Source organism: Cuculus canorus, chromosome 3 (genome assembly GCF_017976375.1).
Source record: "Cuculus canorus isolate bCucCan1 chromosome 3, bCucCan1.pri, whole genome shotgun sequence".
NCBI classification, from domain to species: Eukaryota; Metazoa; Chordata; class Aves; order Cuculiformes; family Cuculidae; genus Cuculus; species Cuculus canorus.
In genome coordinates this window covers 41,339,784-41,353,010 of record NC_071403.1, presented here as the reverse complement: position 1 = coordinate 41,353,010, position 13,227 = coordinate 41,339,784, and the positions used below count along the sequence as shown (strand labels likewise).

Below are 13,227 nucleotides of genomic sequence, written 5' to 3'. Positions count from 1 at the left end.
CCAGTCATGCGAAGAGGTTCAGGTACCTCAGCGTGTTTGGCTCATGTGCTGCAAGGGAGCAAGCACCTGTTGCCATTCAACTTCTTTCAGTCTGAGAAGCCTGGGAGTGTGGTTCTGCAGGGGCAAAACATTAAAGGAGTTACGGACAATCTTTATTCTTCCCAAACTTCAGCTGTAGATGCCTATGCCTGAGCTTGGCTCTGTGAGAAGGGCTCCTTTGACTGCCATTTTTTATCAAAAAGGCATAATGCCAGGATGTCAAATAAAAGGCAACATGTGTTTCCTGTAGTGGTTTCACTCCTTTTATTACCAGGTCATTTCTTAAAGAATTAAACATAGTAGATTAAAATACTGGGGAGTTCTTCCTTTAAGTTTAAAAGCACGAGTAATGAATAACTCATGATAGATTAAAAAGTGTCAATGAACAGCCTAACTCAGAAAGCCTTTGTGGATTTTCTACTCACAGCTTTGGTCATAGAAATCTATGGATGTTGTAAGGGATTTCCTCATTTCTTATACAATATGGCCACAAAGATTTTAACTCATACCTTAGTAAAGTCTCAAGGCCTCTACCTTCCTGTTTATTCATAGCTGGCAGCTAGATAATAAATGCCTGACAAGGCTGGTTCAGTAAAACGGTACCCCCCGAGAAGCCTGAGCTGCAAAATGATGTTACAGTCACTAATAGCTGAACCAGAGGGGTAGCAGATACCGCATCCCAGGAGGTCCTGCAGCACCAGCGTGTACCACAGCCTTTAAAGTGGAACCCTCTGGCAACAGGGCTCCCCAGAGACATCTGATTTATTGGGGAGAGCCAGTGGGTTACTCATCTTGCAGACTCCACTAGAAGCAACCCAATGGCCCACTGATTGTGAGAGAAACTTTTATCGGAGTACTGAGTAACAGAGTGCCATGAATGATTTGAATACCATTGCCCACTGCCAGCTGAGGCACTTAAACCTTCACTGTAGTACAAACTACCCTTCAAAACGGACAGGACAACAGTTCCACTGCTGAATTGTTAACCACTTCATAGACTGCAATTTGCTTTTTTAGGAAGGTATTGCAGGGCCAGAATGTTTTCATTTGCAGTTTAGTAAAAATCTTTGTCTTTGACAGATATGAAGATGACTGCTGCATGTTTGCTCCTGCCAGATGTCTTTGGAGATGATTCCGATCTGTTTGCTGCAGTGAATGAGGAGGTAGGAGACAGAGCACCAACATTCTTGGTCTCTCTTCCCCCTATGAGCTGCCTGGGCATATCACCCAGGCTTTTGGTGACTCAGCTTAGTTCCTCGAAAAGGATAATATTAGTTTGTCTTTTGGGCAGAAGGCAAATATTTCTAGAAATACTAGCTAAATTCCAAGCAGTGTCATCTGTAGTGTAGCAAAGGTTATTTTTCCCTCATCTGAAATATCCCTTTTTTTTAATGTAGGTCAAGGTGGCAACACCAGTGTTGGAAGTAAAAAATCCCTTCAATGTGAATTCATGTGAGTTTGCACTGTACATGGAAAGAGAAGAGCTAGCCCAGCTCGATGACTGCACCATGGCCCTGGCTGCGCTGATAGCTGCGTTTCACGTGTTCGATATCCCATGCCCAAAGAAAATCCACAGGACGCTGAACTTCCTGGAGTCCCTGGTGTTTGAGGTGAGGAGCCCAGCTTCCCTCGCCACTCAGGTAAAGAGAGAGCTGGAGGCATTCCACTACCCCAGTACCTGACCATATACACAGCACTCCTCTGGGAAGCATTTGACATTTTGTCAAAATAAATTCCTTTGTTGTAAAAATAAATCCGTGCCATTCTTTCTGGTGACAGTGTATGTATATTTATAACTCAGTTGTGTTTAAAAATGCCTGTTTTTTTCATTGTACAGGCTACTTTTTTAAAATTTGAACCCCAAGCATTTTCATTACTTAATTGGAAATTCTAGAGCAACGTAAATGCATTAGAGATAATAAAATTTTCTAGATTACTGCATGCGTCATGCATTATTTTTCCATATCGAGCATTTAAAAAATTTGGATAGTCTTCTGACTACCAGAATTTAAAAACTACATTTCTGAGTTAATGTGAGCAGTTTACTGCTTCAGATGCTAATATATTGAATGTTTTGAAGTGTCACACTTTTCATGATATGATGATCACTGAAAGTCTACTGTAATAATTTGGTGGTTTATGGTGGGTCTGATTTGTAATTTGCAGGATGTTTTCACTGCTTTTTCCATGCATGAAACATCCTTTTCTTTGTCCTTTTTTTTTTTTTTTAACATTAAGCCTGAATTTTCTAAATAGGGATTCTGAGATGAGCCTTCCAACAGCAAGAATGACTTCTCTGGGATGCTGCCATGTGCAGTTGCAACCACAGCTTTGGCGCCAGAGTGATGATGCCTTTTTTTCTTTCTGAATTTGTTCCCCAGAATATATCAACCTTCTCCACATGGTGACTCTCCTGTCTACCCACACAGAGTGGAGGCCCTCTCCACTCTCTTTCCACAGCTTCCTCTTCTCCCTAACATAACCCTATTAATTTGTGTGTATACAGAAATCCCAAGGGTTACTGCCTGACATGCCCAGCTTCAGACAAGTGCCTAGTGATGGACAGTAGCAGCAGTCAGCAAACATGACCTATGGCATTAATCAGAAATTAAAATGGCTTTTTATTAGTAGAACGCTGTGTTTTAAAGAGATCAATCTCTCACCAGTTCTAAAAATGTCTGTGTAGGCAAAGCAGCATTTGTGGTCACCATGATTACTTAAACACTCAAACACACAGCTTGGAAGACCATGAAGTTTTGTTAAATCCTGGCTGTGCAGGGGTGACTCCAATGCAGAGATTCCAGGGGCAGACGCTGCATTATGAGGGGAGAGCATTGCAGTTAATGGACAGACTCTCTTAATGTAAGTCTTAGGATTTTTTGTGTGGCTCCCACAGAACTCAAGAGGACAACCTCTACTTCTGTGACAGCTGGTCTGCCTCCAACACAACATACAAAACAGTACTGACTGCCATCTTAAAGATTCAGGAGGTGTCCTGAATGTTTTTAATTTCTGAATGAATTTGTTTGGTGTAGTTTTTATAATAGAGGTGGCCACACCCTGCTACCCCATCACATGGGATACAAAAATAAAGATTATGCATGCTCCCACTGCTTGAAGTGATAGCTGTATTAACAAAAAGTTGCACTCTGTACCATTTAAGTGAGGTTTATTCTACATCTTGCAGGTGTAGACTGATTCAAACCCATTTCTTAAACTGCAATTCTTCATAAGTAGGTATATAAAAAATCAGGGAGCTGCTAACATCCCCGAAGTAATCTCTGCTGAGCAACAACTCTCTCCATTGGTTCTCACTGCAAGGCTAGAGAGAAAGAGACACACAGAGGGTGAGGGAAAATAAACTACATGGAAGGATAGAAGGAAAGAAAACAGAAGAATCTGATGTTTTACTGATCTGCATGGGCAACTTCAGCTGCTGCCAGTGACAAAATCCAGATCCATATACAGGATTCTGATTTTTGACAGCAAGTAGCCTGTGAGCCTTAGGAGTAAGTGTTTATGGAGAGGGCAGACAGCAGTAGCCAAACTACTCTTTTAAAATCACGGCCACACTGATCTACAGTGAGGAACTACTCCACACCACCCTTGGGAACAGCTGGTTTCATCTGAGAATCCTGGGCACACACAAATGTAACAGACTGTTCCAGATCAGGTTTTATTTGTATTGTAGTACAATAAGAGTGCAATTTGAATGTACAAACATTGAACAAAATGTAAAAATATTATTTATGTAATGCTATGGAAGGAAATAAACAGAAGAATGCAACTTACTTCATACTGACCCTGTTTCACCTCATATTATGGCAGGCACCAGTCACCTACATGATTTGGAAGGGGCCAGAGAGTTCCTGACGTCTTAAGGAACTACAGTCAAAGAACAGCCTAGTGCAGTCTGTGGGAAGATGTAAAATTCTCCCAGCTCTGTGCAACGGAAATGCTGTTTGTTCTCAGCTCTAAAGGCTGAGCAACTGCCCACTGCAGCACTAAGAAAAGGGCTGCCAAAAATCTCAATCCAACTCTTCTCTCTCTTCTTGCAAAAGTAACATTGTGGAACAGTCCTCAGCATACACGTAGCCAGGCTTTCTCTCATTTAAAGTGCATCTGGTTTACATCGTGCCTATATACACCAAGCGCCACCACCTTCCCCGACAAATCGCTATAATAATTCTCTGAGAAAGAAGTTACCTCACTTAAGTACCCAGTAGTGGCATCTGTAGCCTGCTAATGACCCAGTGAAGTACATGCATTTTACACCTCAGATGTACCAATGCACAATACGCACTTAAGTATCCTTTTCCTCCTTGCTTTGTCCTTCCGCCTATGCCTTATGAATTTATAAATCAGACTTTCCAACTAAGAAGTGGTGGGTGAAATAATTCTCCCACCACTGGGAAAACAAACTTATGCTGAATATGAAGCCAGAGTAGCAGTCCTAGATTTAGCACACTGTTTTTCTCCACTGCGGTGGAGAACTATACTGGAGACTGGCATGTGCAGACCTGAATGAATGTATTTTCTTTGTTTGCTAACATCCTTACCTCAAAATACACATACTTTCCTTCATGTGCTGAAGAACTGTAGCAGGCTTCCATGTAAAACGCTGACTCTATTGTGTGGCATAAACAAAAAGTCTTCTATGAAGTCAAATTATATTTTCAGTTGCAGCCTTCTCTATACTGATCTTTTGGTAAAATACATTAAAGATGCTGGTGGAAAAACTCACATAACATTTTTGTAACCGTGCAAAAGTAAAAACATTCAGTTATAAAAAAAGGATTATAATTTCAACCCCAACAAGGTTTGTTTTGTTTTGTTACAAGCAAACAGATAGTTTTATAATCTGTAAAGTTATATGCTGTAGCATAAAGTGTCATGTATGGAACATTAACTGTTTCATTTTTAAACTATGGCACAAATACATATTAGGCATAACAGTCTCATCTGGCTACCTGTAGCCTAATTTTTGACTGATCAGGTTTATTTTGATAGTATGAAGTAAAAGCTTCTGAGAAGTAAAATGGGTACATGAAGTAGAATTCAAGAATTCTTAGAAAATATTAACGTTCCCTTATATAATACAGCATAAATAATTAATGAAAGTTTTCTAGATGCCCAGAGAAAGTTAGGGATCCTAACTATCCATGGAGAATTAGCGCCATTATTTTGGTAAATAAGGCTAGCTGACTCCTTTGTTACACAGTACCTTCTCAAAAGCTTGAACACTTCCCAGAAGGATTCAGATGTGTACTGGCTCTTGGAGAATATAAATAGTCCACCACTGCTGAACATACGTTTATTCCTTTCTGAGAGTCCTTACTGAACAGTTCTAGCAAGTCTTTGTGCTTTGAATAAAACATGAGCTCCAGTGGAGAAAGCTGGCTCGTACACATTTTCCATTATCTTCAAAGTTCATTGTGTGAGTTCTTCTCTGCAGCTTTGAACATCAGAATGGAATTAAAGATTTTTAGGGCTGGTCCCAGTTTAATGCTCATTATTTTGACTATGTCTGATTGGGTCATTAGCAGAAATGCTTCTCCATCAATTTGCTTTAAAAGAAAAAACAAACAAAGCTATTAATAGGTCTGACAGTAGAGCAGTATAGATGTTTGAGAAAACATGAAAAGAAAATCCCCAGCAGTTTCAGGCAGTGTAAAGGAATAGCTGAATACAAACACCTTCAGGACAGCTTTGATTTCAATCTTTTAGACAGATCAGCTAGTCCGAAAGAACACAATGATGATGTTCTTTGTGCTTGAAAACAACTGTCTGGGTAATTTTTAGGTAACCAATTCTTATTTTCATACTGACATTATAAGGTAAAAAACACTGAAAAGCAAAATGAGTAAATGAAGTAGAATTCAACTGCACTGCAGCGCCATAATACTTTTTAACACTTTAGCTACCCCTTTTATGCAAGGTTTTCTTAAGAAAGCTTCCAGATTTCACCCCCAGGTAAAGAACTGGAAACTCCTCCAGGCCACCTGTTTCTGTTCATTCAATGTCAAATGAAAATTAATTTGGTTTCAGATGTAAACAGGGGCCAGGATAGATAAAACTGCCTCTGACACAAACACAACTTTTGAAAACAATATTTTTTCCGCCAGCCTTGTAGTGTTGCTATTTGAATAAATGTTACAAGTGAATATTCTCCTGTAAGCAAATCATTCTGTCAGCAGGAGTGCTAAATCCAAACATGAAGAGCCACAAGGCCCTCAATTCTAAAGGCTTCAATGGGGCCAACACTTCTTGTGTAAACTTCAGGTCACTTTGATATCTACAGCAATTTTTCAACATAACTTAAGCAGAGGAGCTAGGCCTAAAAGCTAACTCTGGCTAAATTAGGAGCACTCCTTAGGCTTAGAGATAATAATTTGAGATGAAAATAGGGTAATTAGGGTAACTAAGCTACTGTAAGACTAGAAGACAAGCTTTCTGAATCAGACACCCTGCAAAGGAAGCCTGCAAGGTTCACCCCAGCACTGTCGGTTAAGAAATACTGCAGTGAAAACTGCATCATGCAGCTACCGTAATTCCTTTTTACTCATTTTGTGCACAAAGCTAGACTGGGTCAGCTCAGCACTTGAAGTGTGGGAATGCGGGGCTGCCCAGCTTTTGCAGCTTCTTCATATAAGCAGTATGAGAGTTCCACAGCAGAAGTCTGAATCAGCACCTTTCACCTACTCGTGCCAGCCAGTCCATGCCAATTGGCCTCACTGGGGAGGTTTAATTCGGTGCTCACAGACAAAGCCTGAGAATTAGTGTTTAGGCACTTCCCACCTGCTAATTTATCAGCAATATGGAGCTTTTATTGCTCTTAAATCCATTGGTGAGACACCCTCAGTGACATATGGGATGATCTTGGCCTGCATACCTGCTGCAACTGTACAATGCCTAATATCTAAGCAAATGCAAAATGCCCAGAAAATCAGCCTGTCAGTCCTTTGATATGCAATTGTAATAGTCATTACAATCTACAGCACAGCCTGAAAACTTTTGTTGGTGAGATTAGTGGGGCCATCTGTATTCATTTTCCTCAGGAGGTGCCTTCTCAGGTGTAAACACTACGATTACTCCTCACTTGATAGGCTGCCGGACTTGGCATATTGCAGTATCAGACTCTGCCCATTCAAGTGGTCTGGCTGGGATAAGCACTTGAACTATTCAGTCTGGCAATCTGTGGTCAAACAGCCTTCTTGAAATTAGGTATTAACAGGAGTAAGAAAACTGAGTAGAAAATCAAAAAACAACCTAACTCATAAAGGCGAATTGTACCTAAAAGCCCTATCACTTCCTAATCACAACTTTGGCACAGCAATCTTCTCAACTATCAGAAACTACACCTGGAATGCTCACAAAGTGCATGCACACTCCTTTAAAGCCTTCGAATCCTCTCACTTCCCGCTCACTCAAATCACATTCATAAACTGGCTATATCAAGGGGAAGAGCATCAAGAGCTAATTGTGACCAGACGAGACACAAAGAGCTTTAAGAGGTGGTTATCTTGAACCACCGCTTGGCTTTATTTTACTTATTAACATCCTGCAGAACTAAAACGACACACATAACTAAAAAATTTCCCCAAGCCAGATTAAGAGAGAACAGTAGTAAATCACAAAGTTCCTCCTATTCTACCATTAGTTCTAAGTAATTTCAGTTGCAGTAACAAAGCTGAAGAAGCATGAGAGATTTGGCTGACATTTGGCTAGTTTTATCTTTTTTACTTCCTTCCTACACCACTACCTGCAAACCAACCTAATCTTTTGCGCCTTTTCACCATACACTTCATCTTATGGTCATCTTATCCCATATGTATCTTTAACAATGACATAAAATTAATTTTTCCACCAAGCTTTGTACTCACTGTCTTGAAATAAAATTCACTCACCTCATCTTTAAACACCTTGCCATGTTCTTCACATCCTGGTAAACTCCGTATAAATTCAGAGACCTGCCACCAAAGTATACAACAAAAGATTTAGTAAGACCGTTGTTCTCTCAAAACAGTCTTAAAGGCCCACAATCATTAAAGTTTTTTAGCTATTCTTTTATAGCCTCGTATTATGTGTTCCACCTTTTTCTGCACTATATTCTCACTCTCCAAAACAGTGTACCACATCCAAACTATGCACCAGGAATAGTTCCTTGGTCCGTGCTGAGCCCTAAAACATTTTTCCAAAACGACTGTGAGTGCTAGATGTTATCAGTGTAGATCCTGAGCACCTGGTCTACTGGGCCATACATTTAGCACTTGCCTTTCCCTCATTAACCCCAGTGAATACACATACACACATATATTTATGTCTGTACTTAGCTATACACATACGAATTAATAATACTCACTGCATCTAGCGCTGGATGGTAGCTGAATGAGTATTTTAGAGATGTGTAATATTAGGTCTGGCTGGCTCTAATCCTCTGAGTACTAATAAATTATTGTTATTTTACGGGGTTAATCTAAAACTCTGAATCAACCAAGATATCAAAGCCAGAGGCAATGAGACAGAAGACACAGGAGAAACCTACCTCATCTGTACTCCACTTAGAAACTCTACTGGCTGGGATCCCAGCTACGCTTGGAAGGAGCTTGCTCTGCTGTTCCCAGCGCAAGGGTAGGCCAGGGATTTGCAACTTGGATGACATAATAACTGGTTGAGAAAGAAGCCGCTGCGTGTTGGGTTCTTCAATATCTTTAACAACATGAAGCAACAAACAAGCATTAAATCCCTCAGTCACTGATGAGATCAGTCACAGTAAAAGCATGCTCATTTCTAACGCTATAAATGGGCTTTCCTAGACAAGCTGCAGTTTTGCTTACACTAGAGTTAGAGGAGCACCACGACTGTTCTTCCACTAGCACGACTGTGATTATATTGGCTATATATAAATGCAACCACTCTTACACTGAAAAAAATCTCTTCCAACTCAACAATCCTATGCCAACACAACTGCTGGCATACCACACCATAGGTCAAATAATTTTAAATGCTTGCATACAATAAAACATACCCACATTTAGCAGCTATACAGTAATACAAGAATTAACTTAATTCCAGGGTTGAGCTGTTATAACTTCATCAAAAGTAGCACTGCACTGCTACAAAATACCAAGTGAATCAGTTGTACAGTTCCAGCCCACACAACATCTATGCCTCATCCACAACAAAATGTTTTTCAGTTCTTCTGAGGAAAAAAACACAAATGTCTGCAAATTCCCTTCTCCCACTTCAACTTAATATTCTATTTGGCATATAACATTTAATTCCTCTGTGCTGCTATGGGGTTTTTTTGCAAGGTCATTTCCCTTTTTATCTCACTTATCCATTCATAATGAAAGGAACGAGCTCCCATCTCACTGGCCTCAAAGGTGATGTTCTGGTGGGAAGGCAGCTTCAGCCACATGCTGCTCCACAGAGCAACAGCAGTTGCAGATGTGTGTAGGAGGAAAGAGTGAAGAGGCACGCCTCAAATGATGTCAAACTGCATAAGACATCTATGTTCATTTAGAATCACTGCAAATGCAAAAGCAATACGTCTGCTATGAACCCAGGCCTGAATGCTTCCCAACTGTCAAGCAATATTGTGGAAAACCTCTGGAATTAATTTCTGAATAAAACAGCTATCTAAGAACCTATGTGTAATATCCCTTGCTGATATGGCTTCATGCAATCACTCACAAACCCCTGTGCTATTTTTGTTTGGATTGTTGACTTCTATTACAGCTCCATTCTATTTCCACTTTTGGGAAGTTGCTATTATTCACAGGTCTCTCTATCCTTACTGCTCTAGTTTTCATACATTTGTACCCAACAACTAGGGCACAAATTCCTTTTATAGATTTTTGCCAGCACAGTGCGACTGGTCTAGAATACAAATTGTGGCCAAAACAGGATGTGATTACATTTGCTTGTGTTGTTCTGCTCCTTCTGGTTAAATTTTTGTCACTTTGAACACTTACCCTCATTTTATACCAATGTCCATGACTCAGAATTTTACTTTTAAGCCATCTAGTCAGTATTGCCAGTCCAGTGATGAAATTTTAAACAGACTCCTTAATTTTTTTCTAACATCATATTCGTACTCTTGGAAGTGAATTCACTATGCCTTCATTGTTGTGTTCAAATGTTCCTTAGAGCTTCTACTACTACTAAAAATCTCACTAAGAAACGAAAGATTCTTGTAAGGCAGCAAAGATTCTCAATGTAAAAGCCTATTTTACTGAACAGTATCTTTCTGATTGCTCCCTTGAATCTTCTCCCCATCCTTATTCCCTGACGTTTTTCTTTCTAAAAAGAATCTCTCAAGAATTGAAAATCTACGTTTTTAGCTTTTTTAATTTCCACTTGCAAAGCATGTAATACATTGATACTGTAGTATAAATAGCAGACAACACTGTGTGAAGAAAACAAAGACCAGGGCATTAGATTAAGTTATACAGGGCCCTGTCAAACCAAGTCCAGCAAGAGGAATTCTCTCTCTTTTCTGGGCAGTTTATTCCAATTGTTCTCATGGTGAGAAGTTTCTCCTCTACATTCAGTCAGAATTTTCCCAGAAGCAACTTGTGTCCATTTGCTCTTTTCCCCACCACTGTGCATCCTGGAGAAGAGGGCACCTCCATCTTCTTTACAATTACCTTTTAGTTACTGGAGGACTGCAACTAGATTCCACCAAGCCCACTCTTCCTAAATTCCTTCAACCTTTCTCATATGTCAAGTCCTTCAATTACATAATCGCCTTGGTTTTTCAGTGAAGTAAAAATGTTAGTCAACCCTCTGCAAGGGCCTGTTCTGCATATGGGCTGCCAGAAAGTATCAGACTGTATGACAGACCAAGGCTGGGCTGGATAAGCCACCTTACCTTTGCATTATGCCTGTAATATATCAACGCTGAACTCTGCATCTTTAGCTATCTTTCACTACGCTTTTGAAACAGCAAATGAACGTTATATCTTTACAATACAGCCTGGTTTAATCATCTATTTTTACAAGTCAGTGGAAAAATATTCTTGAAATGAAACCTTTAATACTAGTATTCATTTTGCACTCATCTTTACAACTGCAATAAATTTCTTGGCAAAGCCTTTGTTGATTACAAGATAAAGAAACACAGTGCTACTGTTAAATTTTTGGAAACAAATAAGTTGAAATGTAGTTTTGTGAAGGAATATCACACTTTCGCTCTGCAGATTTTAACGTGAAATAAATGAAGTACTGCCCATTTACCTTTAATTTCATTTGAAATCAGCGGCTTATTTTCTGTCTCCTCTTCTTCACACTCTTTGTTCTTTATGGTGTCCTTTGTTGGTAGTACTCCACTGAGGAAAATAAGATGTTCATTTTTATCAGCACATCATAAAAATCACTAAGCATGATGACATCTCTTGCTAGCAATGCTATTAACACTCCAGGATTCCCACACAAAGGATGCTATAGCATCATAAAATTAAAAAAGAGGATTTCATTCTAACTTACACAGATGGCATAACTACCAACATGAATTTCTAAATGAAGGCACGAGAGTAGCATAAACTAAGATTACGTAAAATTGCATCAATGCACTTGACTTCATACTGAAACTGGAAAATACACAAATGAAAGTAGTGGATGTGTCAACAGCAGAGAATGGGAAGACTTAAGAATGCATATATAGCTGCATCTCCTACTAAATCTAATGGTTATCCAGGCCATTTTCAGGAGCTGTCTGAAACAACAACTACCTTTTTCTCTGTTCAGCCTTCAGCTCTACCCCACTCCAATTCCTGCACTTTAATTACACACAATTGTGCAGCTGTTAATGAGAGCACAGAAAAAAATCTGGCCTTATTACTGTTTTCATTCCTTATTATCCAGCTAAAAGAAGTTCTCTTTGCCTGCTGCCTGTGGCTGCTCCCTCAGCTTTGCCAGCCCAAAATTTACAAAAAAGGAATGTGTTCCCCTTATTGAGAAAGATGGGGCAACAGAAGTGGAAACAAGAGAACTTCTAAAGGGATGGGTGTATCTTCATCTTAAAGCCAGCCCCTAGGAAATTCCTTTTCAAACTCTGCCTTCATAAGGTACTTCCAGCCTGGGTTCTTAAAAAAATGAAGCTTATATGAACTTGCTGACATTATGCATGTATTTATTTCTCCCGCTTTTAAGAACCTGAGAACCCACTGGCCCATTCTTACTAAACCACCAAAGACGCAGAGCTCTCAGAGATACTAAGTACATCATGAACATTTTCTAAAAATAAGCACCAGACAGAATGAACTTGAGGTCCAGACTACAGAAAAGCCTACTACATGAACTCATGCTTTACTGTCTACTAGAGAAGCAGTCAACAAGAATCCTTTTACAGAAGTCTCAAACACAGATAAAAAGACAAACTAGAACTAATACCTTGTGATACATCAAGATTAGCTAACCTCAAAACAAAAATCCACAGTAGAAATAGTCCTGTTTAATTCCATTGTTTACATTTATATTCCTAAATACAATCTATACATTAGTATTACTACCATATAGCTATTTATACTACTAAATACAAGTACGCATTTAGGAATAAATCAGCTGGGAGTTGTGATTTCACTGACACCAACAGAAATACATGTAACACACTATTAATGGTGCAAAATGAACACAACACATTGGAAAATCCACGCTTTGTGTTATGGTAGGATACAAATAATGGTATGACAAGCAATGCCAGTGAAATGCTTACAGCAGGTGTGCCTTTTTGTGCCACAAAGGAATTCTCCATAGCACCTTCCTTAGAAATATAACCTTCATTTATTTACTTAAAAATTATTTTCCTAACCTCCACAAGCAGAGAAAACTTGTAAAGCAGGATGCTACAAAGTCAAAGGAAATTATTATTGTCAATGTAAGGAGAGATCACCAAAACCTGTGAGGAAACACAGCTCTTCCTGTTTTCTGGTATTCTATGATTTTCATAGTGACATACGTGCAGAAATTATCTTACTAGTTAAATACAAGATAGTATCATTAATTGAAGGTTTTGGGAAAGGGCTTGGAAGAGAAATTTAATTTTCTTTTCAGAGATAGTGCCATTGGATTCCCAAGCCACAGCGTTCACCTTCCTTAACTGTAAATATTTCCAAAGTGGAATTCCTATTACAGTGAAATTCCTTTGCTACCCTGAAGACAGTATAAAAATAGGCCCATATTAAA

The 13,227-nt window shown here is 39.3% G+C and overlaps 2 protein-coding genes across 13 annotated transcripts in view; one reads left to right on the top strand and one right to left on the bottom strand.

The window, feature by feature from the left end:
• SAMD3 (sterile alpha motif domain containing 3) overlaps positions 1 to 3,534 on the top strand; it is a 76,056-nt gene extending 72,522 nt beyond the window's left edge. For 5 of the 7 annotated variants that reach the window (XM_054061483.1, XM_054061485.1, XM_054061486.1 and 2 more), the window contains 2 exons: positions 1,120 to 1,202; positions 1,437 to 2,076. In XM_054061483.1, the coding sequence (XP_053917458.1) occupies positions 1,120 to 1,202; positions 1,437 to 1,721 (368 nt within the window). In that variant the 3' untranslated portion in view covers positions 1,722 to 2,076. Of the gene's footprint in view, positions 1 to 1,119; positions 1,203 to 1,436; positions 2,077 to 2,295 lie in introns of those variants that run through there. The other 2 variants (XM_054061489.1, XM_054061487.1) reach the window with 2 other exon arrangements.
• Positions 3,535 to 3,729: 195 nt separating this feature from the next.
• The window catches only part of L3MBTL3 (L3MBTL histone methyl-lysine binding protein 3), an 80,362-nt gene continuing 70,864 nt past the window's right edge, over positions 3,730 to 13,227 (bottom strand). For 5 of the 6 annotated variants that reach the window (XM_054061480.1, XM_054061481.1, XM_054061477.1 and 2 more), the window contains exons 19-22: positions 11,281 to 11,372; positions 8,585 to 8,748; positions 7,947 to 8,009; positions 3,730 to 5,606 (exon numbers count right to left, since the gene is read on the bottom strand). In XM_054061480.1, coding sequence (XP_053917455.1) covers positions 5,463 to 5,606; positions 7,947 to 8,009; positions 8,585 to 8,748; positions 11,281 to 11,372 — 463 coding nt within the window. In that variant the 3' untranslated portion in view covers positions 3,730 to 5,462. The remainder of the gene's footprint in view (positions 5,607 to 7,946; positions 8,010 to 8,584; positions 8,749 to 11,280; positions 11,373 to 13,227) is intronic. The other variant, XM_054061478.1, reaches the window with a different exon arrangement.